Genomic DNA, 26,925 nt, shown 5'->3' on the forward strand with positions numbered 1-26,925 from the left:
GAGGCACCCAGAAGCACCCAGGGAGGGCAGCGCACGTCACCCTGGGGGGCTGCAACCCCGCAGGGGGGCCAAGGCCCACCCGGGGGCAAACAAGGAGCTCCAGGGACCCGCCGCGGGTCAGGTCCAAGCTCACGTTACCCGCGGCCCCACGCGGTGTCAGACGTGGCACATCCCCCCCTGGGGATCAGGCTGGAATCTAAGGGCCACGACACCTCCCGGAGGCACCTCACCCCCAGCTCGGGGACGCCCGTGAGGGCTCGCTAACGCCGTGCCCACAGCGGCGGGGCCGGGGGTGCCGGTGGGCTGGGACCGACAAACCCCTCCATGCGCGTCCCTCACCCTCCGAGACCGGGGAGACGCTGGGGAGAAAGAGGCGGGCGTGGGGCGGCCAGGGGCCTCCAGAGCGCGGGCTGAGGGAGGCCGGGACAGCCGGGCCTTCCCCCAGGAGCCACCCGCACTCGCCCCACAGCCGGCTGCCAGGCGCTAGAGGACGGGGACCGCCGGGGCCGGTGCCCTGGGGCCGGGGGGGACGGAGCGGGGCCGCTGCCCCGGCCCCAGGGGCTGCCTCCAGCTGGGGCGGCCACGGGAACCTCCAGGGCCCGGGCAGCGCCGGCCAGGGACCTGCCAGCCCGCTGTCCCTGCGGGTACCGGGGACCCGCCACCCCGCAGGGCCACCGCAGCGTCCCGTGCCTGCGGGTGGCCGGGTCCCGCCACCCCCGCTCCCCGCGGGACCCCCGGGCCGCCCCGGCCCCGCCGGGCCCCTGCCTCGCTACATCCCGGCACGCTCCGCGCAGCCCCGCAATATCCCAGCGTGCCCCGCGCCGCAGGACCCCTCCGACCAGGCCGCGCGGGCTGCCCGCGGCGCGCCTGACCGGCCCCGCCGGAGCCGCCGCCGCCGCCTGCCCGCGCTGCCCGCGCTGCCCGCCCTGCCCGCGCTGCCCACTCTGCCCCCGTGACCGGCGCGGGGCGGGTCCGGTGGGCGCGGGCCCCGGGCGCAGGCAGGGCGGGGGCAGGCCGGGGGCCTGCGGCGCGCCGGGAGCACGCGGGCAGCGGCGGCGGCGGCGGGGCCATGGGCGGGCTGGAGAAGAAGAAGGTACCGCGGGGCGGCCCGGCCGCCTCCGCCCGCGGCCCCGGAGCACCCCCCTTCCCTTTCCCCGTCCCCCCGCTCCGTGGCCACGTTCACACTCCCCGGTGCCCGTGCCCGTCCTCCCCGGTGCCCTCCCCTGTGGTGCCCCCCCCTCCCCCCTCCGGTGCCCGTGCCCGCCCCCCCTCCACCTCCGGTGACGCCCCCCCGCCGCGGTAGCGGTGCCCGCCCATGTCGTGCCCCTCCACCCGGTGCCGGTGCCCCCCACGGTGCCAGTGCCCATCCATGCCGTGACACCCGGTGCCCGGTCTCCCCGCCCCCTCCCCAGCTGGCCGTGCCCGGTGGTCCCGTTCTGCCCCCCCCCCCCCGGTTCCCGTTTCTCCTCCCGCTCCGCCCCCAGTGGCTCCGGGGCTGCCCCTCCCGGCCGCGGGGCTCCCCTCGCCCCCCGTGCCGAGCCCCCCCGACGCCCCCGTCTCTCCCCAGTACGAGCGGGGATCCGCCACCAACTACATCACCCGCAACAGGGCGCGGAAGAAGCTGCAGCTGAGCCTGCCCGACTTCAGGTGCGCCCGGGACCCCCCCAGGGCCCCCGCGCCCCGGCTCCCACCCGGGGGAGCAGCCGGGGATCGGGCGCCCGGGGCGGCCCTTTCCGTCGGGAGCGCGGTGGCGTGCCCGGCCTCTCCCGGCCTTGCAGGCTGCCGAATTTGGGGGTTTCTTCCCCACCTGAGGGAAGAGGCCCCGGGGCGTTTCGCTTCCTCACCCTCGTCGTCGCCGTTACCAGGCGCCTCTGCATCCTGAAGGGGATTTACCCCCACGAGCCCAAGCACAAGAAGAAAGTGAACAAAGGCTCCACCGCAGCCAGGACCTTCTACCTCCTCAAGGATATCAAATTCCTCCTTCACGAGCCCATCGTCAACAAGTTCCGGGAGTATAAGGTAATTATCCTGCACGAGCCCCCCGGGGTGGTGCCCGAGGGGCCGCTCGGGGCTCGTCCTCTCCCGCAGAGCCCCCTCCCTCCCCCTCTCCCCACAGGTGTTTGTCCGGAAGCTCCGGAAGGCGTACGGGAAGAGCGAGTGGAGCACCGTAGACCGACTGAAGGACAACAAGCCCAGCTACAAGCTCGACCACATCGTGAAGGAGAGGTGAGCCACCGGGCAGGTCCCAGCAGAGCCGTCCTCTTTTGGGAGGAGCTTTCCCTGCAGCCACCTGCACCTGTGGAGCCTTCGCCGTGTCCGTCCCTTTTTGGGAATCCGCCTCCTACAGCAGTTCTGGGGGTTTTGGTGGAAACCGGTGTTTCTGGGCTGGAGGAGAAGGCCGTAGCGTCCTGCACACTGGCTGTAGCAAAGCATGAGCGAGCAGAGAGCTGTGCCTGGCCGTCCTAGATGGCTCCAGGATCTCCAGGAAGATGCTGAGAGCTCTCCTTCTCTCCCTGAGCAGTGTTTTCCAGGGTCACCCTTGGAGGGAGGGCTGGTGGAGGGTGAATCATGCCGTCGGAGTTGGTGAATTTGGTGGCAATGATAGAGGAGAGGACCCAGGAGGGAGGGAACTTGGTCTGGCAGGTCTCTTTGTTGTCCCGGCGATGCCTGGGACCTCGCCGTGCTGTCTCAGAGAGGGGACAGAGGAACAGCACCGAGAGACAGACACTGCCCCGACAAGCTCCGTGCTCGGGAGGGGAGATGGCCTGGGCACCTGGCGGCTGCACCGCTGCTCGAGCTGCGGGGCCGCGCCGTCTCCCTCCGACCACAGCGTTTGAGTCTGGGCCTCGTCCGTCTGGCCGAGGAGCGCCGCGTGCCGCACCGCAGGCACGCTTGTCCTCGGTGGGTCCAGGCTGAGATTCCCCAACGCTCAATGCCTGTGGGTGCCCAAGACCTGTTTACACCCGCCCTGCAATCAGGGGTGTTGCCATCCCCTCGCCAGGGAGCTTCCTGGCTGCCCGGAGAGCCCTGAACCCCAGGGAGCTGCCTCGAGGTCCCTGTGTGACCATGGGCTCCCCGAGCACCCAGGAGGGACACCCCGACCCTGTGGGTCACCAGCTTTGGTGGGACATGCAGGAGATGGGTGCTCCACGGTGCCCAGTCCTTTCTCACGCGAGGTCTGCACCAGCCCCAGCAGCTTTTGGTGGACACTGGGGCTGGGTGTGATTCTTCCTTCTCCTCCTGCCCGGGCATAGGTACCCAACCTTCGTAGACGCGCTGCGGGACCTGGACGATGCCCTCTCCATGTGCTTCCTCTTCTCTACCTTCCCGCGGACGGGCAAGTGCCATGTCCAGACCATCCAGCTCTGCCGGCGCCTGGCTGTGGAGTTCCTCAACTACGTCATCGCCTCCCGCTCCCTGCGCAAGGTGGGCGCTGCGGGGAGGGACGGGGCCGAGACCTTCCCTGCCCCGGGGGGGCCGTGGAGGCGGGGGCAGTGGACTTGTGCGCCAGGAGGGCACAGGGCCAGCTGTGCTGGCAGCTTCAGGTGGGGAACGAGTCCTGCCAGGCTGTCTGTGACACTCCCGTGATGAAAGTGCTGACGGGAGAGGGGTTAACGAGGACGGGGACAAGGGAGCACCCGTGGCCTTCCTCCCCCTTAGCGCTCCCACTGTTCCTTGCCAGGTCTTCCTCTCCATCAAGGGCATCTACTACCAGGCCGAGGTGCTGGGGCAGCCCGTCACCTGGATCACCCCTTACACCTTCGCCCACGATGTGAGTACCTGGGAAGAGCCCGGCAGGATCCGTGTGGGACCTGCGCTGCCTCGCTGCTCCCTTCCCTGTGGCCGGGGAAGGGTCGAGGGACCGTCCCGCGGCTCTCGCGCCGCAGAGGCAGGCGAGGCTGTGCCCAGCCTATGGTGGAGACCACGAGGCCCCGCTGAGAAGGCGTGCAGGGACGCAACCCTCTTCTGCCCCCCGGGATGGCTGTACCCGTGTCCCTGTGCCTGGCTGTACCAGTCTCCCCGGTTCCTTATTTCCTCTTGTCAGTTATTAAAAATGCGCCTTAATCAGCAATTAAAGATTAACCTGCAGGAACAAGGCTGGTGGCACTGAGGGAAGAGACGAGTCAGACCCCGCACCCTCTGCCAGGGTGGTTCTGCCACCAGGCAGGTGGCAGGGCAGGGGGAGAGCTGTGGGTGCCACCGTGCCAGGACAGCTGCGTGGCTGTGCTGCGCCTTGCCAAGACCCTTGGCACGCAGGAGTTCGCCCTCACAGCAGCGCCCGCTCGTTTCACTCCTGGGCTTTCCAGGGCTTGGCACAGTTGGGTTGAGGCTTTCCAGCTTTGTGGCCTTTGGTACGTCCCGCGCTGGGTCTCACCTCCCCAGCTCACCCCTGCAGCATCTCCTCGGCCAACCCATGTCCTTTCCAGCCAGCGTTGCTTCTCACTCCCTTGAGTTCTGGCTGTTGTGGGGCTGGCTGGGTCCCTGCCGGGTTTTGGCTCCTTGCCCTGCTCTTGTTCTGCTTTGCCATGGCCTGTACATCTCACCTGGAGGAGCAGGGACCCTGGACCAAGCCACCAAGGTCCCCATCCGTGATGGGATGGGGTGCTCCATCTGTCCCAGCAGGTTCCTTCACAGAGGGGTGGCAGCAGGGCCCTGTGTAGCAGCCCGGAGAGCTCTCCCTGCCCAGGTCTGGCGGTGGCCATGGATCTCCAGACCTTGCTGTGAAGGGGGCAGGATCCTCCTCCCCGGGCAGGACCCCGTCCCTGCAGAAGGGACTCCTTGTGTCCTCACCCTTCCCGTGTGCCTGCAGCACCCCACAGACGTGGATTACCGTGTGATGGCCACCTTCACCGAGTTTTACACCACCCTGCTGGGCTTCGTCAACTTTCGCCTCTACCACTCCCTCAACCTGCTCTACCCCCCCAAGGTGAGGCCACCTCCTGCCCCGGGGACGCACCATGCTGGCCTGAGCCTGGTGGGACCACCCGGTGCGGGTGGTGGCAAGCAAGCCCGTGTTGGAGGATCGAGGGTGATGGAGGGGGGGATGTTTGGGGGCTCTGGTTTTGGGAGCTGCCTCCCCACCTTTCTGTTTCTCCCCAGATTGATGGCCAAGCTGATGTTGAGCTGAAGCCCGCAGAGGGCAAGGATTACGCCATGGATTCGGAGAGCTACCTGGAGGTGAGGGACACTGCCGTCACCCTGGCCCATGGGAGGACCCTGCATTGCCTTGGTGTCCTGACCGCAGACCCCCTCCTGGCATGGGGCACTTGGCGTGCGGGGGCTGAGGAGCAGAGCCTGATCCCTGCACGGAGAGAGGACTGGTCCCAAACTCCTTGCCCCCTCATGCTGGCCAAGGGAGGAGCTGTGCTTGGCCTCGGGGGCCACTGGCCTCCCCCCTGCATGGCGAGGGACCTTCCAAAGCCCCAGTGGGGACTGCAGGGTGGGACAGTAAATGGAGGAGGCTGAATGTCTGTCTAGTCCTGGGAGGAGGTCTTTTGACCTCTTGCTCTGAGAAATCGCCTTCTCCTTCCTCCGTGAGGCTGCCCCTTTTCCCATCCCCAAAGCCCTGGCTGGGTGTGACACTTTCTCGGTCCCTTCCCGCTGCAGAAACTGTCGGCTCTGAGTGCCAGCCTGGCCCGTGTGGTGGCACCAACCCACGAGGACGAGGTGGAGATGGATGAGTTCCCGGTGGAGGGGGTAAGAGCCTGATGGGGAAGCTCAGCCCTGGCCTTGGGTGATCCTGTCTGCGGTACGTCTTGGTGCCAGGCAGAGGCTGGCAGGGCCTGGTGCGGTGCTGGGAGGCACTGGCAGGAGGATGGGGACAGCATCCAAGAGCCCTCCTTGCGGAGAGGGGCTTGGCAGGGGCCGTTTGTGGGGAGTAGGCTGAATGCTTTGCTCTGAGCAGGAGACCGCAGAGCAGATGGACACAAGGAAGAAGGAGCAGGAGGCCCTGGAGAAGCACAAAAAGCTGTTTGAAGGGCTGCGCTTCTTCCTCAACAGGGAGGTGCCGCGAGAGCCACTGGCCTTCGTCATCCGGTACGTGGTGGGCAGGCAGCCCTGCTACCCCGTGCTGGCCTCTCCCAGCCTCTCTGTTGGGACCGTTGAGGCTGATCTGCCTGACGTCCTGTGGGCAAGGTGACCCTCAGGTCCTTCCTGCCTGCCTGACTCCTCGCTGGGTTTTGCTGGCAGGTCCTTTGGTGGCCAGGTCTCCTGGGACAAGTCCCTGTGCATTGGTGCCACCTACGACGTGAGCGACCCCTCCATCACCCACCAGATTGTTGACCGGCCCCGGGTGGAGCAGCAGGTTGTTGGCAGGTGGGTGAGGCAGGTGGCCTGTCCCCAGAATGGCCACCTGGGCTAGCGGGTGTCCCTGGCCATCCCAGAGCTGTCCCACGCTCTGTCTGCTCTTTTGCAGCCCTGTGGGCTCCAGAGCCTGGGGTGGGGGGAAAGAGTCCGACCCCGCTCTGCCCCACAGGTATTACCTGCAGCCTCAGTGGGTTTTCGACTCCGTCAATGCCAAGCTGTGCCTCCCCGTGGCCGACTACTTCCCTGGCGTGCTGCTGCCCCCGCACCTCTCGCCCTTCGTGACGGAGCAGGAAGGAGACTACGTCCCTCCCGAGAAGCTGAAGCTGCTGGCCATGCAGAGGGGCGAGAACCCAGGTGATGCGAGGCTCCGAGGTCGGAGGAGTTGAGGAGCCGGGCAGCGTTGCTGCCTCGGCAGGGCTGTACCTGCTCCGGCGCCAGCGACTGCTCTCCTGTTGGTAACGGTGGGCTTTCTGCAGATGAAGAGAGTGAGGAGGAAGATGGAGAAGAGGAGGAAGAGGACGACGACAATGAGAAAGAAGAGGAGGAGGAGGAAGACGAGTCTGAAAAGGAAGAGGAGATGAAGTTAAAGAAGATGGAAGAGCAGAAGACTCAGAGCGACAAGGTACAGTTCCCGGCAGCGGGGTGGGAGCCCCAGGAGGAGGCAGCTCTGGTGAGCGCTGTCCCTGCTGGGCTCCGCTCGCTGCGGGGCGTCCCGGCCGAGTCCCTGTTCTGGGACCGCTGTGGCTGTGCTGCTCCTGCGACAGCCGCCACACTTCTGGGTCCTGGACCTATGTTCATGAGCTGCAGCGCCCTGGGCCTGCCGCCTGGTCCGGAGGGTGCTGCGGCTCTTCCGTGGCCCCCAGTGAATAGCGTGGAAATATCTGTCCCTGGGGAAGGGTGGTGGGCTCCCGGTGTCCGGGGTCCTGAGCTCTCTGGCTCCCCGCAGGCGCTTCCCGTGAAGGTGACCGCTGGCAAGCTGCGGCTGGAGGACAGGCAGCGCCTGGAGCAGGAGCAGCAAAGCGAGGAGAAACGTCTTGCCATCATGATGATGAAGAAGAGGGAGAAATACCTCTACAAGAAGATCATGTTTGGCAAGAAGCGCAAAGTCCGAGAGGTACGAGCGTAGGGCTGCCTGGATCCTGGTGCTAGCTCTTCCCAAATCGGCTTGCAGCTACGGATCGCTAAAGCCGGGTCTGTCCCCACCTCGGGGGAGAGGCAGCAGCCTCTGCTTCTGACGCCGTGCCAGCTCTGGGCTGCCTGTTCCGCTCCTCTCTGTACCCGGTGAGGGCATTGAGCGAGGGTGGGCAAGGGCGAGGCTCTACGAGCCTCTTCCCTGGCATCACCAGGCTGCGGTCTCTCGACCCTGGCAGGGCAGAGCTCCTCGTCTCCCTCAGGGCTGTGGTTTGCGCTCAGCAAGTGAAGCTGCCGCCCCTCTGTGCCCCACGCCTGGCCCGGGTGCCAGCAGCAGATGGGTCCAGGGTTTGGTGGGGTTGAGGGTAGAGCAGCCCTCGGTGTCTGCAGACCGCTCTGACTGTGGGTCTCGGGGGGGGGTTTCTCCACAGGCGAACAAACTCGCTGCGAAGAGGAAAGCCCACGACACCGCCCTCAAAGAGGAGAAAAAGAAAAGCAAGAAGGCGCGAAGAGCGTGACGGGGCCCGGGGGCTCCCCGCGGGGGCCGGCTGCTCCCTGCGGACACCATCGCATTTGGGTGAAAAACCCTCAGCTTTGTTCTTGGGACAGAAATGCTAAATTAAAACATTCTCCATCTGTAAATACACTTCCCGCTGTGCCTTTCCCGGGGCTCCCTCGGCTCCCTTCTGCCGGTGCCACTGCCCGGCCTGGCCTGGGCTGCGGGATCGGTGTCATGAGGACTGTCCTCTTCGTGCTGGTGCCACGTCTGCTTCCCAGCCTGCAGGGGTGGCAAGTGAGGAGGAGGAAGCCAAGGAGAGCTCTGGGGTCTTGCAGGTCCCTCCGGGATTGTTCCTTCTGAATCTGCACAGCCCTGAGCGGAGGAGCTGAGCCCCCGCGGTGGAGCAGGAGCTCCCCGGGGGCTGCCCGGCTTGGCGGGGCGTTGCGGCGTGTTTTGGAGGCTTGGCACAAAGAGCGGGGCTTTGCCCCAGCCTTGGTGGAGAGGAGTCCATGGCAGAGGGGAGCCCGTCCTCTGCCTACCCCAGAGCTGCCCTCCAGCATCCACATGGCAGGCCCTACTTCTCTTGTGTCTTTATTTTTAATTAAAGAAGGTGACGCTTCCCTGGTGGCATGTGTTGTCTGTTCCCTCCCGGCCATGGCGGCGCGACTGCACTGCGCTCGGTGCTCTGCCCGGTCCTGGTGCGGGTCAGTTCATCTGAGACACGTGGGGCTGGAGATGGCTCCTCGTCTGCCAGGTGTGGGGTACGGCTGGTGGGAGGTGGAGCAGAAGGGACAGAGCCTGGTCCTTGCTCCCGGTGCCACCACCCGTGGCACTGTTACCTTGCTCCTTGTCACTCTCTGCCATGCCTTGTTCCCAGCGGCAGGTTTGGGAAGGGTCTGCTCCATGCCAAGTCCATTTTGTTCGACCGTGGGAAGCACAAAGTCCTACCCCTGGGGAGGAACAGCCCCAGGCACCAGGACATGCTGAGGGCCTCCAGGTTGGAAAGCAGCTCAGCAGAAAAGGACCTGGGGGTCCAGGTGGGCACCGCATTGACAGTGAGCCACCAACATGTGCCCTTGGGGCAACGAGGGATAATGGTGCTGCATGAAGAGTGTTGGGGGAGGTTGAGGGAGGTGATCCTGCCCTTCGGTGCTGGTGAGGCCACTCATGGAATGCTGTGTCCAGCAATGGGCTCCCCAGTGCAAGAGAGACATGGACACACTGGAGCATGTCCAGCAAAGGGCCACCAAGATGATGCAGGGACTGGAGCATCTCTCCTAGGAAGAAAGGCTGTGAGAGCTGGGACTGGAGAAGACAAGGTTCAGGGGGACCTTATCAATGAGCATAAATACCTGAGGGGAGGGTGTGAAGATAGAGCTAGGTTCTTCTCAGTGGTGTCCAATGCCAGGACACGGAGCCAAACTGAAACCCAGGAGGTTCTTCTGAACATCAAGAAACACTTCTTCACCGTGAAGGTGACCAAGCACTGGCACAAGGTTGCCCAGAGAGGCAGTGGAGTCTCCATCCATGGACATATCACGACCAGGGAGGTTGGACCAGCTGACCTTCAGAGGTGCCTCCAACCCTACTGGGACGCTGTTGGGTTGCTTGCAAAGGGACGAGGCAAAGGTTTTTAGGGCTCGCTATTCCTCTCCCACCTTCCTCCAGCAAGAGGCCAGGAGGGCGATTTTTTGGGTGAAAGAGAGGTTATTTTGGGGTTCTTGGCTGAAATAAAGCAATACATGGAGAAATTAGGGCTGCCCTGGCCGATGTCAGGGCCGCCGACCCCCCCGGATGCGCTCCGCGCATCCGGGGGGGTCGGCGGCCCTGGCATCGGCAGTGTTATCCCCCCCACCTTTCCCCTAAATCTTGTGTTTTTCCCCCAAAACAACCACCCCCCCCCCATTTCCTCACCGGGGCCTACGCACAGCCCTGAGGCCTGTTCATGGCTGCCCTCCTCCTGGGGAGAGGAGGAGGGTAACGCTTGGTTTTGTGCGAGATTTACGGGGTTTTTTTTCCCTTTTCTGGCTCGTTTTGGAGGTTGGGAAGGAGTGTCCCAAGGTGGGGTGGCTTGCTGTGGGGTTTTTGTGGGGTTTTGGTGAGCGTGGCCTCGTTGGGGTGTGAAGGTTGTGTCGTCTCGTGGGGCTTACGTGGACACCCTTGTCTCCAGCCGTGGTGAAGGCTGTGGTATCTCATGGGGCTTTATAGGGACACCCTTGTCCTCAGCTGTGGTAAAGTTGTGCCATCAAACGGGGTTTTGAGGGACACCTTGTCCTCAGTTGTGGTGAAGGTTGTGTCATCTTCTGGGGCCTTTTATGGGGACACCGTGTCTCTGGCCATGGTGAAGGCTGGTTATCTCATGGGGCTTTTATTGGGACACCCTGGTCTCAGCTGTGGTGAGGCTGTGGTATCTCATGGGGTTTTTATGGAGACACCTTGTTCCCAGCTGTGGTGAAGGCTACGTAATCTTATGGGGCCTTTTATGGGGACATGTGGTCTCCGGCTGGGGTGAAGGCTGTGCTATCTCATGGGGCCTTTTATGCGGCCCCATGGCCCCAGCCATGGTGAAGAGTGGTTATCTCATGGGGTTTTTATGGGGACACCCTCGTCCCCAGCTGTGGTGAAGGCTGCGTCATCTCGTGGGATTTTTGGGGGGACACCTTGTCTGTGGCTGTGGTGGAGGTTGGGACATCTCATGGGGCCTTTTATGCGGCCCCATGGCCCCAGCCATGGTGAAGACTGGTTATCTCATGGGGCTTTTACGGGGACACCCTTGTCCCCAGCTGCGGTGAAGGCTGCGTCATCTCGTGGGGTTTTTTGGTGGACACCCTCCTTCCCAGCCCAGCCAAGGTGAAGGCTGTGCCCCCTCATGGCGCTCCTGTGGGGACACAGGTGTGACCTGCGAACTCACCGCGAGCGCCGCCAGCCCGGGGCGTCGATAACCCCCAGCAGCGAGCGAGCAACAGCACGGAATGGGAACTGCCGATAACAGCCCGCCCTTCTTTCTCTTTCTTTCTTTTTCTCTTTCTTTCTCTTTTTCTTTTTTTCTTTTTTTTTCTTTTTTCTTTTTTCTTTTTTCTTTTTTCTTTTTTCTTTTTTCTTTTTTCTTTTTTCTTTTCTTCTTTTTCTTTTCTTTTTTCTTTTTTCTTTTTTCTTATTTTTCTTTTTTCTTTTCTTTTTTCTTTTTTCTTCTTTTTCTTTTTTCTTTCCTTTTTCTTTTTTCTTTGTTTTCTTTTTCCCTCTTCCCCCCTCTTTTTTTCTCCCTTTTTTTCACTTTGTGGGGTTGGGAGGCTTTTGCCTTTCTTTTTCCTTTTTTTTTTTGTTTGCTTGCTTTTCCCCCCCCTTCCTTGACTTCACCTCTGGGAGAAGGAGGAGGTTCGACCACCTGGGAGCTCCTGGGGCTGCATCCAGAGCCGGGCTCCCACCACGGGGCAGGAGACCCCGAATGGGGCTTCCCAACCCCACCGGAGCCTCTGGACACCCGCTCCCGGGCACCCGCGGGCACCGTGCCGGGGCGGCAGATAAGGAAAGAGCGGTGGGACCGGCAGGCAGAGCCGGCCGCAGGCAGCAGTCCTGCCGCTGGGCTGCCGGGCCAGGTGACCACAAACCGGTCGTGCCACCCCGACGGCCGCTGGTTCTCGCTCTTTCGCCAGCGCTAATGACAGCTTTTCCCCGCAATAAAGGTGCCTGACGCCGCACTTGGCCAACGAGTGTCCGACGGGGCCAAGCCCTGGCCCGGACGGGGTGTGCCACCACGGTGCTGCTGCCCGCCCCTCCGACCAGCCGCTCGGGCCCCTCACCGAATCCCTCGGGATCCCCAGCTCCGGCGCACGCTTCCCCGGCGGTCACCGTTTTCAACGTGAGTGCTTTGTTTTTACCCCCAAATCTGGGGGGCGATTCGCTCTGCCCGTGGGGGGACGTGGGACAGGGGGTGGGGGACGTCACGGTGGAGCCCTCCTGGGGATGGTTTACACCCCATGGGGTGCGGGAGATGGGGCATCGCGGCTCCCCGGCTCGTCCTCATCGCGTCCCGAGGCCACGAGCATCCCTTCGTTGAGCCGCCTCATCCCGGTCGCCGCATTCCTCATCCAGCTGGAAACCCTTCGCAACGCCATCCCCCAAAAAAGGGGGAAACCTGGAATTAAGAGAGGTGCCCGCGGAGAGGGGCTGGGTGGCTCCTTGCCCCCGCGCCGCTGTTTCCAGGGTGAATCCAAGAAAGGGGCTGGAAAAGCGAGCGGCCGGAGCTAGCGCAGGTGGCGGAGCCGGGGGGGTTATTTAGCCCGGTGTCGCGGTTATTTCACGCAGCGGCCATTACTGCATTACAAATGGGCCTGGGGGTTAGGGGGGGAGAGATGGGCGATAAATCCCGGGCGTGACTCCAGCCAGGGCTGGGTGCAACTGGAAACACGTGGGATAAGGGCTCGGGGGCGGGGGGGGGCTGTGCGCTCGCTGCGCGCTCAGGTGTTAACGCTGCCTCCGAGTAGGAACAAGTCTCCTGTCCCCATCCCGGCAGCAGCCTCTGCCTCCCCGGGGGCAGGCGGGCACGTCCCAGTGTTGATTTTTGGGGAGCGCGTGCTTGCGCTTGCTTGTGCTCGCTTGCGCTCGCTTGCGCGCTTGCTTGCTCCTCTCCGTTGCCCCGAGGTGCCCGTTCCTCCCCGCTGCCCACGGCCAGCACGGGCTCGGGCTTTAGTTTTGGGGAGCTGGTTGGGATCCCTTATCCAGGGCTGGCGACGCCGGGGGGTGTCTGTCCCAGGAGAGCAGGGACATGCCAGCGGGGTGAGCGCCTGCGAGGAGGCGGTGGTTCCTCGTCCCTCTTCTTGCGATGACAGAGGATATTCTGGCTTTTCTCGTCCCCCAGCGCCGGCTGGGGCTGCCCGGGGGTTGCGCCTGTTAACACCGGGGTGAGAACCGGTCCCGCCGAGGCAGGGCAGGATGTGGCAGCTGCCTGTGATGGGGCAATAGCTGTCTGCCTGCCTGCCTGGAGCTCGGCAGGGTGACCCCAAGCCCCATGGGGACGAGCTCTGAACCCCAAACACCTCTGTCGTGGACGGAGCCTCGGGTGGGTACCAGGCATGGCCGAGGGGTGCCCTGCAGTTACACCGCCAGCCGAGCCCCGGGGTGCTGGATGCCGGCGCAGCCACCGCTCGCTTGGCTGCCCGAGCAAGCGCGCGGGGCCGTCACCGCCTTCAGCAGCAAAGAGCCGGCTTTGAGGGCGGTGGGAAGCGCCAGGACCAGATCCAGGTGCACAATGGCCCCTTTTCTGCCCACCGCAGCGTGATGCCCGAGGCAGGGTGCTGGGTGGTGCCGAGCCCTCCCCAGTGCAGCTGCAGCACCCGCTCACCCCCCTGGGCATGGCCATGTCGTCGCAGGATGAGCACCCCTCAGCCCCCCACGGGTGGGATGCCTGGGGACACCCAAAGTCCCAGCACAACCAGTGGGACCAGGGAAGGGGGGAAGGCTGGCAGCAGCGCAGCGGCTCCGCGGTTACCGTGCTGAGGGTGGGGGAGCACAAACATTGCTGTCATTAAGGCCATAAAAGCCATTTAGATACGGCTGGCGGCGGGGAGGGAGGGCAGGGGGAGGCTGTGGGAAGGATGGAGAGGAGCCGACAGCGCCGCTGGGACGCCCCGGGGAGCAGGCGGATGGTTTGGGGGTGCGGGGCTGAGCCCCCGCCACAGCGCTCCCCACCCCGAGGTGAGCTCCGGCTGCGGGAGGTGACAGCCCGGCCATGAGCCATCCCATGGGAGGAAGATGGTGGCTGGTGAAAGCTGGACCCGTGGGGAGGAGAGGAGCTGGGTGCCACCGCCGAGGGACAGCCATTGTCACCCGCTCGGCCGGCAGCACCCCGCCACCCCGGTTCCCACCGCCGCGGGTGCCGGCTCGCAGGGCCAAGCCAGGCTGGGGGCTGGCGGTGGCGTGGCAGTGCAGGGGAGCGGAGGGGCCGGGTGTGGGGCTGGCGGTGACAATGTCCCCGTTGAGGCCGGCGCCGCAGATGGAGACAAACGGCCCCCTTGTTTTCGGCGCTGGCAGGCAGCAGGCAGGCAGGGAGCAGGCAGCGGGCTGAATGCCTCCTCTGTGCCACCGGGAGTGGGTGGGGAGACGGGAGGCTCGGGGTGGCAGCGGGCACCCAGGGCCTGGCCCGGCTGTCCCGGGGGAGCCGGGCAGTGCCCGGCCGCAGCCCCGCGTCCCTCTCGGCAGTGGCTCTCATTTCTCTCTCTCTTTTTCCCCCTCCCCAGGCCAGCGATACGGGGCCAGGACCCCAGCAATGCCATAAAGGGCGCAGCTGGTGGGGAGGCTTCGGAAAAGCCGGCGTTTGCGGGGAGCTGCCTGGGACGAGCTTATTCCATGTCGGAGCAGCATCGGCACCCCTGCCCCGCGCCGCCCGCTCCCCCCGCACCCCGGCCAGCCCAGGAGAGGAGAGGGACGGCTCGCCAAGAGCAGCTTAAGCAAAGGAAAAGGTGATGCTTGGGGGGCGGCGGGGTGCTTGGGGGGCAGCTCTATGGGGCAGGGTGCTGGGGGGCATGCGGGGACGGGTGTTTGCACCCACGGGGGTGTGCAAGGGGGACGGGGGGGTAGGAAGGACCATGCCTGTGTGAAATTGGGCACGTGGAAAAAAGAGCGTGGCCGTGGGCTGGCGGGGGCGGGAGGAGCAAGCGGCCGGTGGATGTGCCTCATGTATGGCGGCTATAGGGGTTGGCTGTAAAGGAAATGGCTCCTATAGGGAAAACCCAAAACAGGGCTCAGGGATGTCCCCAGGGACCAGGGGAGCTGCTGGGACACAGGGACGAGGCTGCGGAGCTGTGTGGTCCCAGCCATCCCCGGGGGTGACCTGTGGGGAAATGGCCGGCGCAGCTGCGTCCTCCAGCTGGGAATTTCATCCGACCGGCTGAGAGCTGGCGCCGTGGCTGCTCCGCGTTAATGGGAGCCCCAGGAAAAACACCTCGATCGCTGCATTTTTCCTGGCGAGCTATTAATAATTAAGCCACTCGTTTAAGGCAAAGTCAATAGAGCAACTGGGTTGGGAACTGTTTGCCAGACCCACTCAGGGGAGCCAGCCTGGGTGGAGCGAGACATCCTCTTGGCATCCCAGTGCGTGGGGCCGGGTGCTGCGCTGCCCCGGGGGGATGGCGGGGTCCCCTGCCAGGCCAGCAGCCGAGAGGTGGGTTAATGGCACCGGCTGGCTCGCTTCGGCGGGGTCAGTGCCAGCACCAGCGCCGGCAGCGCTGTGTCCCGTGCCACAGCGGCAAGGACAGCCCAGTGGGATGCAGCTTCGCTCCCGGCCGGCAGCACCCGTGCAGGCAGTTCTCCCCTCCGGCGCTGCCTGGCTCTCGCCGGTGGCTTTTCCAGGCGGTGCCAATGCCAGCACTGCGGATGGTGACCATGGCACGATCACGGCCACGGTGTAAGACCAGACCCTGGCCGCTCCTGGGCATGCGAAACCCTCTTGGCTTCGCACCCATGCTGAAATTTTGGGGCAGGGTCAGAGTCACCCGCTCCCCCCACAGTTACACTGTTCGCCCCCCGAATCCCTGCCGTTCCTGCCGCGCTTGCCAGCGGCTCGGAAAACCGGCTGGGAAGAGGCTGGATGTGGCCAGCGTTGCCTGACCCGGCGAGCCGGGCTGCAGGGCCGGGGCAGGGAGCGCTTAGGCGAGCTCGGGCATGCTTGCGGGGTGCCACCAGGCGCCCCCACCCCATCAGCACCCCCCGGCTGCCGCACTGGGTGCCAGGACGAGCTGTGCCCAGCACCCGGCCACAGCCCCAGGCTCCGGTTGCATTTTCCATTCATTATTCATCGAGCTGGAAATCTCAGCGGCAAGAGACGACCCAGGGGGGGCCAGAGAGAGGGGGAGGCAGGCAGGAGCAGTGAGCCGAGCTCGCCGTGCCCTGGGCACCCTTCACACCGGCCGGGTAACCTTTCTGCTTGGGGTTTAGCTTAGGCATCCTAGGGGGGGGTCTTTGCTACGTGGGGTCTAAAATGCATCTGGGTGTAAACTACGGCTCTCCCAGCCGGGGTTTCGTCTCTCTGAATTATCCGCTGGAGCTACGAGGCTCTAGGGGGGCGATGCCGCGGCGGCACGGGGGGCTGGTGGCTTATTTGTAGAGGGTGTTATTCAGCAGGCAGCCGGGAGTGCGGCCAGCCTTGGCCGAGGGCGTCGGGCGAGGGATGCCCGGGAGCCAGGACGGTGCCGGGGCAGCCAGAGCAAGCAGGAGCGCAGGGAGGCGATGCTGCTCCCGCAGCCGTTAAAAGGGGGTGCAAGGCTGGGGGGGCCGCGCGGAGGTTTGCCCTCCAGTTCGGGGGTTGCTGCAGGCCGCTGGGCTCTGCTCGCAGCCCCCCAGCAGCGGGTGCCGCGGTCACGGGTGGCTCGTCCCCTTGTCCTGCCGCAGAGGACAGCCCTGCTGCAATGCGGTCGCTGGCGCGATGGAGCTGCCGGTGCTCCCCGCGTCCCGGGCCTGCGGCGAGCGGCGGCGGCGTGCGGCTGGGCAGGTGCTGCCGGGGGACGGGGGCTGCCGGGAGAGAGCGGCAGCGGGGGGGGGGGCGGCCTGGGGGGGGCGGCGGGGCTGGGCGCGGGGACGGGGCCGCCTGCAGGGTCTGTGAGATGCGTGTGCATGTGTGCATGCATGAGTGTGGGTGTGCACGCACAGACGTGCATGTATGTCTGCGTCCTCGGGCACACACGGGCACGCCTGGGGATGTGTAGATGTGTGTGTGCGCGTGTGTGTCTGTGTCCCTGTGTGGGCCTAGATGTGGGCGTGCGCTTGTGTGGGCACGCATGAGTGTGTCTGTGTCCTTGGGGGAATTCACGAGTGCATACGTGTGTGTGCGTGTGTGCCCATGCATGCATGTGCATGCGTGAACATGCACAGGTGTGTGTGCCTGTGTGTGCCCCTGTGTGTGCATGCACACGCGTGAACTTGCACAGGTGTGTGTCTGTGTCCCAGTGTGTGTGTGCATGCATGGGTGTGCATGGATGCATGTGTCCCGACGTGTACATGCCCATGCATGTGTGTATGCATGTGCATGGATGTCTGTGTGCATGGATGTGCATGTGCCCTCTGGCTATGTGTATGCATGTGCGTGCATGCACGTGTGCAATTGTGCATGCGTGTATATGTATGTACGTGCATTTGTACATGGGGGGGGGTCATCCTGCCCCGGAGCCCCTTGCCCAGCAGGTCTGTGGCCCCCCAGCCCCCACCCTGAGCCACCCAAATGTGCGGGTGCCGTGGCCGGAGGGGAGCTGTGAGCCCCCTTGCAGCCGGTGATGCTGGAGGGGCCAGGAGGCTGCGCTGGGCGGGTGGCACAGCATCTGATACACCCCGAGCTGCCGGAGCTCCTGATCCAGCCCAGAGATTTTCTTGGGAACAGGGATCTCAGCCGCCCTTGGGAAGCTCCTGCCCGCGTCGGTGATTTTTCGGTGCCAGGGGAGCTGCTGGTGCTGCCTGGCAGAGGATGCCCGCTCTGCGGCCGGGCTGCCCCATGGCACAGCTCCTTTCTCCCCCTCATTTCCAGCCCCGCGGCCTCTCTGCTCTTGCGTTGGGCCAAGGAGTCGCTTTGGGTTTTCTGAAGGCGGGCAAAGGGTGCGCAGGGCGGGCAGAGCCGCTGCTCTTTGACCACACACCTGGCACTGGCTCACCTCTCTCCCGGCAGTGCCAACGCCGAAAAGCCCAGTGGGATGCTTTCCGGGACTTCCCACGCCCATGAGATGCTCCCGTGCTTTATTTGCTTGTCATTTGAATCACATCGTCCCCCCGGTCCCCACTTCCCCGTCCCCCGGTGTTAATGGCTCTCGTCTCTGCCGGCCGCAGGTGACCACGATGCGGCACCATGGGAAGCACTGGAGGTCCATGTGCAAGGGGCTCGTCCTGGGGACCCTCCTGACCAGCTTCATGCTGCTGCTCTACTCCTACGCCGTCCCCCCACTGCAAGTCAGCGTGACAGAGTGAGTGGGGGGTCCCCGTGTCCCCCTCCCCCGGCAGCTCGGCCACCCTGGTTCACACTGGGCACCCCCAACCCGAGATGGTCCCGGGGCTTTGGAGGCTTCACACCGAGACGTCCCCTTCCTACAGCCTCCCGTCAGAGACTGTGCCCTGTCCCATGGGTGCGGGGGAGGCGAACCCCAACTCCCCCAGGGGCTGGAGACGCTCACCCGGGGGGGCCCGCTGCAAAATGGCAGCCAGCACTTAGCTTCTGGGGGATGGAGGAGACAAGGGGTTGCAGGAGACCCCCTGCCCACAGCAGCTTCATGTCCCCTGGGAGAAAGAAAAGCACCGGGGCAGACGTCCCCCAGCAGCCAGGAGCAGCGGGCAGAGCCGAGGCAGCTACTCGGGCGCTCTTTATCAAGGGCTTGTCCTTCAAGAGCAACCGGAGCACTGCCATGTGTAAACTCTCACCCGCAGAGATGGGCACGTGTAGGTTCAAAGCTCTCTGCTGCCCTTCACGGCGAAAGCCGGAGCTCGGTAAGGCCATCCCTCCTGGCATTAGATTTATCTCTAGGCTAATAAAAGAGATCCTCCTGCGGGTGTTTCATAACCTACGTGCTGACCCGCGCTCCCCCGCGCTGCCAGATGGAAGCGTTATCCAGGATCAGCTTTGCAACTTCATTAGCGGTGCCCAAAGTCACTCGACACTGTGGTCTCTGTTCCCTGCTCCGGGCATCTCAGATAACACACAAAGTTGTTCTCGGTGCTCCCTGAGGGCCCACGAGCTCGTCTGCAGGGCCACGTCCCAGAATGATTGCCCTCTTTGCTCGGGTGCTGGATCCTCCACGATGCCTACAAGGGGTTGAGAGCTTCCAGACCTCGCAAGAATGTCGTCAGCTCCTGTCCGTGGAGTTACGGCCACGGAGAGCTCATCTCAATGCACGTCTCAACATCACCTGCACCAGGGCCACCACGGCCATGCCCATGGGGAGGGATGGGACCCCCTGCTCAGGCTGCACCCATGCCAATGGGGGCTGACCACTGTGAAGACCCCCGTAGTGGCATGTTCTTGGCATCTGGGGTTGTCCAGGGGGTGAATGAGCTTGGTTTGGTGGCTCGGAGGTGCACCTGATGTTGGGGGGCTCCTGGGGGCAGTGGGCTCTGCCCTGCTCGCCTAGGGGCTCCTGCCGGGTGGGTGCCCCGGTGCCGCTGGGCAGGTGGCTGGGTGCGAAGGGGGCTCTGCCCAAAGCCGGGCTCATCTCTGCCAGGGAGCCTGGGGGGTGCTGGGGGTGAACACCCATCCCCAGGTCCAGCACCCATCCCCAGGTCCAGCACCCGTCCCCAGATCCAGCTCCTCCAGGAAGGAAAATGGCCGAGCCCTCGTGGTGGCTGGGCAGCATTGGCCAAGCTGCCCTCACCGTGGCGTCCTGTCTCTTCTCCCCACCAGGATCCCTGTTGCCTCCTCCTGCTCCTCCTACCCGGTCCCCAGCAAGGCGCCGGCAGCGGCCAACGGCACGGGCAGCCCCTCGGGACAAAGCTGCCTGCCCAAGCTGAACATCATGTTCATGAAGACGCACAAGACAGCCAGCAGCACCATCCTCAACATCCTCTTCCGCTTCGGGGAGAAGCATCGCTTGAAATTCGCCTTCCCCAACGGCCGCAATGACTTCTACTACCCCTCCTTCTTCGAGCGCAGCCAGGTGCAGCACTACCGGCCGGGCGCGTGCTTCAACATCATCTGCAACCACATGCGCTTCCACTACGAGGAGGTGCGCAAGCTCCTGCCGGCGGACGCCACCTTCGTGACGGTGCTGCGGGACCCTGCCTACCTCTTCGAGTCCTCTTTCCACTACTTTGGGCGCATCATCCCCCTCACCTGGAAGCTGACGGGGGAGGACAAGCTGGCGGAGTTCCTCCGGGACCCCTGGCACTACTACGACCCCAACGGGTTCAACGCTCACTACCTCCAAAACCTCCTCTTCTTTGACTTGGGCTATGACAACAACATGAACGCCAACAGCCCGCTGGTGGAGGAGCACATCCAGGAGATAGATCGCCGTTTCCACCTCGTCATGTTGCTTGAGTACTTCGACGAGTCCCTGGTGCTGCTGAAGGACCTGCTGTGCTGGCAGCTGGAGGATGTCCTGTACTTCAAGCTCAACGCCCGCAAGGGCTCCACCATCTCCCGGCTGACACCTGAGCTCTATGAGAAGGCCACCTCCTGGAACCTCATCGACGCCAAGCTCTACCGCTATTTTAATGCCACCTTCTGGCGTAAGGTGGAGGCCTACGGGAGGGAGCGCATGGCCAAGGACGTGGCTGAGCTGCAGCGGGAGAACGAGAAGATGAAGAGCATCTGCATCGATGGGGGACACCCCGTGGACGCCAGTGCCATCCAAGAGTCCTCCATGCAACCCTGGCAGCCGCTGGGGGAGAAGTCCATCCTGGGCTACAACTTGAAAAAGAAGATCAACAAGAAGCACCAGAAGCTGTGCCGCAAGATGCTGACACCCGAAATCCAGTATCTGACCGACCTGGGGGTCAACCTCTGGATCACCAAGCTATGGAGCCGCGTGCGGGACTTCCTGAAGTGGTAGGGGACAGCAGGCGCCCTGCTCTCCCCGGGGAACAACCAGGTGCTTTCCTTTTTCTTACTTGTGGTGTCTTTTGGTTGGACATGAGCAGAACTGGCTGGAGGTTCCGGCACCCGGGAATGGTCAGGGGGACCCTCCATCACCTTCCTGCAGAGCCCCAGCTCGGGCAGGAGCCTGAGGGGGGGCTGCCGTCACCCCTGCCTCTGAGGGGTCAAGGACTGGGGGCTTGGGGGTGTTTTCCAGCAGGACCCACTTCTTCCTTCCCCACGGAAGGGCCAGAGGAGGTATTTGTGAAGGATGTGGCCTCGTCACAGCGGAAGCAGGACATCCATCCATCGCTGGAGGCACGCCGTGGGTCGGGCAGTGCGGGGACGTGCAGCGGCCAGGGGGGTTCTCCTTGCCCGGGGTGGGCAGAGCTGCCAGCAGGGAACCCGAACCTCGAGGGGCTCCTCAAATCACCCCATTTCCCTTGAACCCTGGTTTTGGGGCTGCGTGTCGGAGCCTGCTGCACCACTCCAGAGGGTACCAGCCCACGCGTGTGATGAGTGCAGCACGTTCTCAGCCCACCCAGAGCCGTCAGTCCGTGGCAGGCTGTGACCCAGAGCCACCCGGAGCCATTTGGAGAATGGAAAACCCACCCCAAAAGCCCCGGCATTTATCAACGGGCTCATGGTCCCCGCGGGTGAAGGGCATCCGTCCCCTCCCAGCCCCCCATCGTCCCGGTTAGAGGGTCCCGTGGCCCCGGTCCCTACAGGGGACATCCTGGAAGGTCCACGGGGTCTGGTGAGAACTGGCGTGAGGAGGAGGTGGGGAGCGGGGTCCTGTGGCCACCGTCCCAGTGATGCCATCCCCTGGGCACGGGGGGGATGCCGAGGATGGGGTCCGTCCCTCCCCCGCGTGGGGGGGACAGCCCTCAGGCGTCCCGGCCAGGCTGGATGACACCGGCAATGCCGAGAGTGGCCCTGGCCGGGCACGGAGGTGGCACCTGTGGCTGAGCCTCCCTGGCAGCGAAGGGACCCCCGCCACCCCCCAGCCCGTGTTCTGCTCCCTTTGTAAAGACCAGAAATAAAAAAGCAATTCTACTTTTGTAAGATAATTGTAGATTTGGCAGTTTTTAATAGAAGGGTGGTCCAGCCACTCTCCATCTCCTTCTTCTCCAGCGGGTGGGAGGGACGGTTCCCGGTGCGGGGCCGTGCGGCCGCAGCAGGATGCTCTGCCGGTCCCTGCTCCTCCCGGGGGGCCGGATCCTGCTCTGCCCGGGGGGGGTGGCCCAGCAGCCCCTCGGGGTCCCGGCTCTGCTCTCCCCGTCAGTCCCGGGGCTGGGGACCCCCGTGTCCCCCTGGGCAGCGCTGAGGAACGAGACCCCCAGCGCCAGTGGGGCACCTGGATCCGTCCCCACTGTCCCTGCAGAGCCTGTGCTGCCGGGTGCTGGCGTGGGACTCCCACGGTGTGCAGGTGACACCAGGAAGGTCTGCTGGTTTCGCAGGGACACCGGACCCATGGGACAGCCATCACAGGTGACATAACTCACTCATGCCACCAGGTCCCAGCTCCGCTGCTGGCAGGTGCACCCCATTTTCAAGGGTGGCCCCAGGACTTGCACCGGTGCTTCTCCAGCCAAAGCACCAGCACCAGCGGTACTGGGGTGGATGAGAGCCCTGATGGCCAGTCTGGAGCCACCGCTGGGGCCACCAACTCAACTTTGTGTGATGCTGCCCATGGACACCGGGGCGGGCGTTGGGGACACAGAGCCTGGGGCACCTCCCTGAGCTCCACAGGTGTCGCCCATAACATGCTGAGGTCTTCTGCTGGGAGAAGGTGCCAAATCCCACCCTGGCCACCGGTTGCTTCTGCAGATGGGGGGATGGAAAAGCCCCTTCCAAGGCGGGAGGTCGGCTGCACAGCCCACCCAGGATGCTGTCCCTGTGGGGACATGTTCCATGTACCTCTGTGCCCGGGCCACCAGGTCAACCCACGCAGAGGGGGCTAAGGTGGGGTTTTGGGGCCATCTGAGACAGGCAGGAGCCACGGACACATGTGCTTCACCATGTCTCTGTCCTGGCCGTGGCCACACTGCTGCCCCGGGCCGGGCTGCCTGTGCCCCTGGGGCTGCCTGTCCCAGAGAGCGGCTGGCAGCGAGCCCCGGCGTGGGGAGCAGCAGCTCTGCACTTGCCTGGGGCCAAGCGGTGGAAGGAAAGTCCTCCTGCTGAAGTCCCCCCGTCCCAGCACCCAGCAGCCTCCTCCTACAGGCATTTGTTCTCAATACATGGGACCAAGCTGGGACCATGGGTCCAGGATCATGTGGTGGGACTGGGGCTGGGGCTGCAAGTGGGACCATAATGGGACAAGGATGGTGCATTGGGGACCAGAACCATGTGGTGGGACCAGGATCATGCATGGGACTATGACTGAGTGGTGGGATCAGAACTGTGTGGTGGGACTAGGACCATGTGTAGGACTGAGACAGGGACCATGATGGGACCAGGACTGTGTGGTGGGACCGATACCATGAGGTGGGACCAGGAGCATCCATGGGACTAAGACTGAGTGGGGAGACCAGACAGTGTGGTGCAACTGGGACCAGGGCAAAGTGGTTGGACCAGGACTGCGAGCAGGGCCAAAACAATATGGTGGCACCAGGACTAAGTGCTGGATCTGGGACCATGCAGCAGGACCTGGACCTTGTTCAGGACCAGGACTGTGTGCAGGACCAGACTGAGTGGTGGGACTGGGACTCTGTGATGGGACAGGGACTGAGTGGTGGGACTGGGACTGAGCGAGGGGAGCAGGACATTGTGTAGGACAAGCCCCACACGTGGGTCTGTGATTGACTGCAGAGACAATCAAGCAAATCCCCAACACCCGGCAGCACCGGCTGGGGCCCGTTGGCACCCAGCCCTGGTCTTTAAAGGCCCCCGAGCGGTGGGGCTGGGGCTGCTGCTCACTGAGGATGGGGCTGTGCTGGTGGGTGCTGGTGTGTGAGGCTGTGCTGGGGGTGGCAGGTGAGTGGGGCTGGGACCCCCTGGCTGCTCCCCTTAGTCTCCCCACTGGTTCTACTGGGGGAGGTGGGTGGTGGCATCCATGTCTGGGTGCAGGAGGGTGGTGGGTGCCCCTTGGTTTTGCCTGGTGCTGGTTCCTGGTGCCCTCCTGGACATGGTGGTGCAGGTCCCCTTGGTGGAGAGGAGCCTTCCTAAAATGACCCTGTGCTCTGGGGATGTGGGTTTGGAGCAAGGGGGCTTGCCAGGAGCTCCCTGTGCCCCCAGGTCCCAGCAGGACTATGAGGACCTGATTTGGGTGGAGGGACTAGAGCCATTGGTGGGGTGGCTGCTGGCAATGGTCTCCCATCCTATGAGCAGCTCCTGGCCTCTCCCCAGCCCTGGCTGGGGTCCTGGTGCTGGGGGATGCTCCCAGGTGTGCCTGGTGCTGGGGTGGCTGGGGATGCTTAACCTTGCATTTTGGGAGGGTTGTGGAGCACCCTCTCCTCCAGCACCCACTGTCACCGTGACCGCTGTGGTCCCACGCCAGAGCCTGGCTGCCAAGACCAGGGGAGGCCCTGGCTGGGGGAGCTGGGATTGGGGTGGCATGCTGATGTGCTCAAACCCCGCTGAGCTCCTGGGTGCTCTCCCCTCCTCCTGTGGTACCACCCGCTGTCCAGGAGTCCTGGGGACATCTGAGGACCTAGATGTCCTCACTGTGCCTGCGATGTGCTGCTCCAGCTGCTGCATGCTCAGCCCCGCTGGCTAAACCCTCCCCTTGCTGCAGGGACCACCATGACTCCAGCAGCTTCAGTGGCCTATGGTCACACGGTGGTGGCTTCAGTGGTGTCTTCAGGCATGGGGACAAGGGCTGCAGCCCCAGCGCTTGCCGCTGCCACTGTGCCTGGTGAGGCTCGTGCTCACCCCCACTCTGAGGAGCCCATCATGAACTTCACCTTGAGGCTCCTGGATGGTAAGTGCTCTGGGTCTTGTGTTGGGTGCCAACTTTGGTGGATGAGACCACAGGATGGGTCCAGCTGAGGCTCCTAGTGCTTGACCATCAGCACCTAGTGCTTTCTCCTGAGTGGCCTCAGCACTAGGGCCCACCAGGAGAAGGTGGCCATCCCTGCAGGACCATCCCTCCCAGTCTTGTGGAGGGTGCAGGGCTTTGAATGGTGGTGCTTTGAGATGTTCCCCATCCTGTGCTTGACTCCATGATCAGCTTTTTGGGGGTCAGCTGCCCCTTGTCAGTCTGATGGCTGATGTGGTCCCTCTTGGCTCCATGGGGGGGACCAGGAAAGTGCTGTAGCTCTGGAGAGCAGGCAGGGAAGCCAAACCAGGGCAAAAAAAGCCAGGACAGCTCTCAGCTTCCAGGGACAGGAGATGGGCTCTGAAATTGGGGAGCTGCAGGCAGGGACCTGCCTCACAGGGGTGGCAAGGCAGGCAAAGAGACCTCTGGGTGGTGTCTGATGTCCATATCTGTGGTGGGATAAACTCAGGGATGTCACACTGAGCCCACCCTCCCTTCTCCTTCAGGGGATCCCAATGCCATGAAGAAGCCACTGGTCTTCAGCCCTGGCTCTGCCGTCCGCCTGGAGGCCAGGGTTGACTTCAGTCCTGGCATTTCCCTGAAGATCTACGTGGATCAGTGCTATGGGACCAGCTCAGAGCAGCCGGGACATTCCAGGAGGGTCTTCATTGTGGTGAACAGCCATGGGTCAGTGCCCATGGGGCGGGAGGTGGAGACTGCTGCTCCAGGCACCCCGAGGTCCTGCAAGACGTCCTGATTGGGAGGGATGTCCAGGGCCTGGAGACAGCCTGGGAATGTCCCTGAGTTGCTCTCCTGCCTCAGGTGCCTGCACGGGCAGAAGCTGGGGAGCATGTCCATCCAGCACCGGAGAGGGGTGTCCGCCCTCCAGCTCACCATCCCGGCCCCCGTGCTGGAGGATGAGCCTGAGGAAGAGGAGGTGAGGTTGGGGTGATGTCCTTGGTGGTGGGACGGAGGCCCTACTGGGGATGACCTGGGACTCCCAAAGCACCATCCCTCTTGGGCGATCCTGCTGGGGTGTTCTCACCCCGTGGGGGTGGATGGGAGAAGAGCGAGGTCCCCGAGGAAGGACGTGCTGGTGGCATGCCCTGCCTGGGGCTGGTGTCTCGGCAGGTCTACGTGCACTGCCTGTTGACGGCGTGGGGCCCCACCAGTGCCCGGGGGCACAGCGCCAGGTCCTGCTTCTACAGCCACGCCACGGCCAGGTAAGCTTGGCCCTGGCACAGACACCCTGATGGTGCCCCAGGACCCAAGCACCCATGGGTGCTTTGGGAGCAGAAGCCACTTGGCAAGGGGACCCATCTGGGGCACCAAGCCACCCCACCGTGGTCTGGATGCCACCTCTTCTCCTGTGGTAGCCAGGTGGCATCACCACAGGTCCCAGCTCCCTCTGGGTGCAGATAAATTGGGAAGGTCCTTGGTGTCACCTGGGAGACATCTCCTCTGGGGTGGCCAAGACCTGCAGGGCTGGAGGGACCTGATGGCATTTCACCATGTGGGTCTTGGGGTGGAGGCTGGGGACCCCCAGACCTCTCCCCCCCAGTTCTGTCCTCTCCTCCCAGCTGGCACAATGCAGAGGACCCTTCCCGGAGCACCCTGTGCCACTGCTGTGACACCGGCTGTCCCCCTGGTGACACCCTCCCCAGAGAGCTGCCAGGTACAGGCACTGGGCTGTGGTGGCCCCATGTGGCTTTGGGATCTTGGGGGGTCCTGGGACTGGGACAGGCTGTACGGGCCGTGTCCTCCGCAGGGTTCCCGGGAGAGGGGACACTCCACCGGAAGACGGTTGGACCGTTCCTAGTGCAGAAGGAGAAGGTGCCATGGTATGAAGGTGAGCGGATAACCCGAAACATCACCCCATGGCCCCAAACCCACCACCCCAGGTGCCGAAGCAACATCTGAACCCCCTATTTTGGGTTTGGTTTTTTTTTCCGTCCCCAGCGCCGTGCCACACGGTGAAGAGGTTCCTGCTGGCCGGGCTGGCCCTGGTGGGCAGCGCCCTGGTGGCAGCCGCCCTGGTGGGGGGTCTGCTGGGGCTGGCCTTGGCCGCCTGGCGCCTGGGTGGGCGCCGGCGGGGACGGCGGCAGCCGAGGCGGCAGTGTCCCTTCCATGCTGAGCTGCAGAGCGTGGTGGAGGCCCTGGTCCCCAGGGAGCCGGAGAAAGGGTGTGAGGTGGGTCCAGGCTACCGCAACCTGGCACAGGGCTTGGCGTGAGCCAGTGACCCCCTTCCTCCCCAATAAAAGGTGGTTTTCTTTTCTCTAAAGCTTCTCCTGGTGGTATCACGTGGAAGCCACCATGGGCTGGGGATGTGCCACCATACCTGGAAGCCACATCTCCTCATGGTACCTCCTCATACCAGGAGATATGGCTTCCAGGCGTGGTGGCACGGCCCCCAGCCTGTGGTGCTGGAGCTGGTGGCTCCTGGTGGGGGGATTTGGGTCCCTGGAGGCA

The 26,925-nt window shown here is 64.1% G+C and overlaps 2 protein-coding genes across 3 annotated transcripts; both read left to right on the forward strand.

Annotated features, from left to right (window-relative positions):
* Positions 1-986: 986 nt before the first annotated feature.
* PES1 (pescadillo ribosomal biogenesis factor 1) lies at positions 987-8,556 on the forward strand. The gene is made up of 15 exons (XM_075167163.1): positions 987-1,093; positions 1,568-1,647; positions 1,866-2,019; positions 2,117-2,226; positions 3,255-3,426; positions 3,683-3,772; positions 4,811-4,927; positions 5,101-5,178; positions 5,608-5,697; positions 5,906-6,036; positions 6,190-6,315; positions 6,476-6,660; positions 6,783-6,928; positions 7,253-7,420; positions 7,869-8,556. The coding sequence occupies exons 1-15, from the start codon at positions 1,070-1,072 to the stop codon at positions 7,953-7,955; spliced, it is 1,758 nt and encodes a 585-aa protein (XP_075023264.1). The 5' UTR covers positions 987-1,069; the 3' UTR covers positions 7,956-8,556.
* A 5,525-nt stretch (positions 8,557-14,081) lies between these two features.
* Positions 14,082-21,540, forward strand: GAL3ST1 (galactose-3-O-sulfotransferase 1). Of its 2 annotated transcripts, none has more exons than XM_075167083.1 (3): positions 14,082-14,394; positions 17,744-17,877; positions 19,305-21,540. In XM_075167083.1, the coding sequence occupies exons 2-3, from the start codon at positions 17,753-17,755 to the stop codon at positions 20,452-20,454; spliced, it is 1,275 nt and encodes a 424-aa protein (XP_075023184.1). In that variant the 5' UTR covers positions 14,082-14,394; positions 17,744-17,752; the 3' UTR covers positions 20,455-21,540. The 2 variants fall into 2 exon arrangements, with proteins under 2 accessions (XP_075023184.1, XP_075023185.1); XM_075167084.1 differs by lacking the exon at positions 14,082-14,394 and adding an exon at positions 16,341-16,421.
* Positions 21,541-26,925: the final 5,385 nt, after the last annotated feature.

The sequence above is a fragment of the Calonectris borealis genome, chromosome 18 (assembly GCF_964195595.1).
Source record: "Calonectris borealis chromosome 18, bCalBor7.hap1.2, whole genome shotgun sequence".
NCBI lineage: Eukaryota > Metazoa > Chordata > Aves > Procellariiformes > Procellariidae > Calonectris > Calonectris borealis.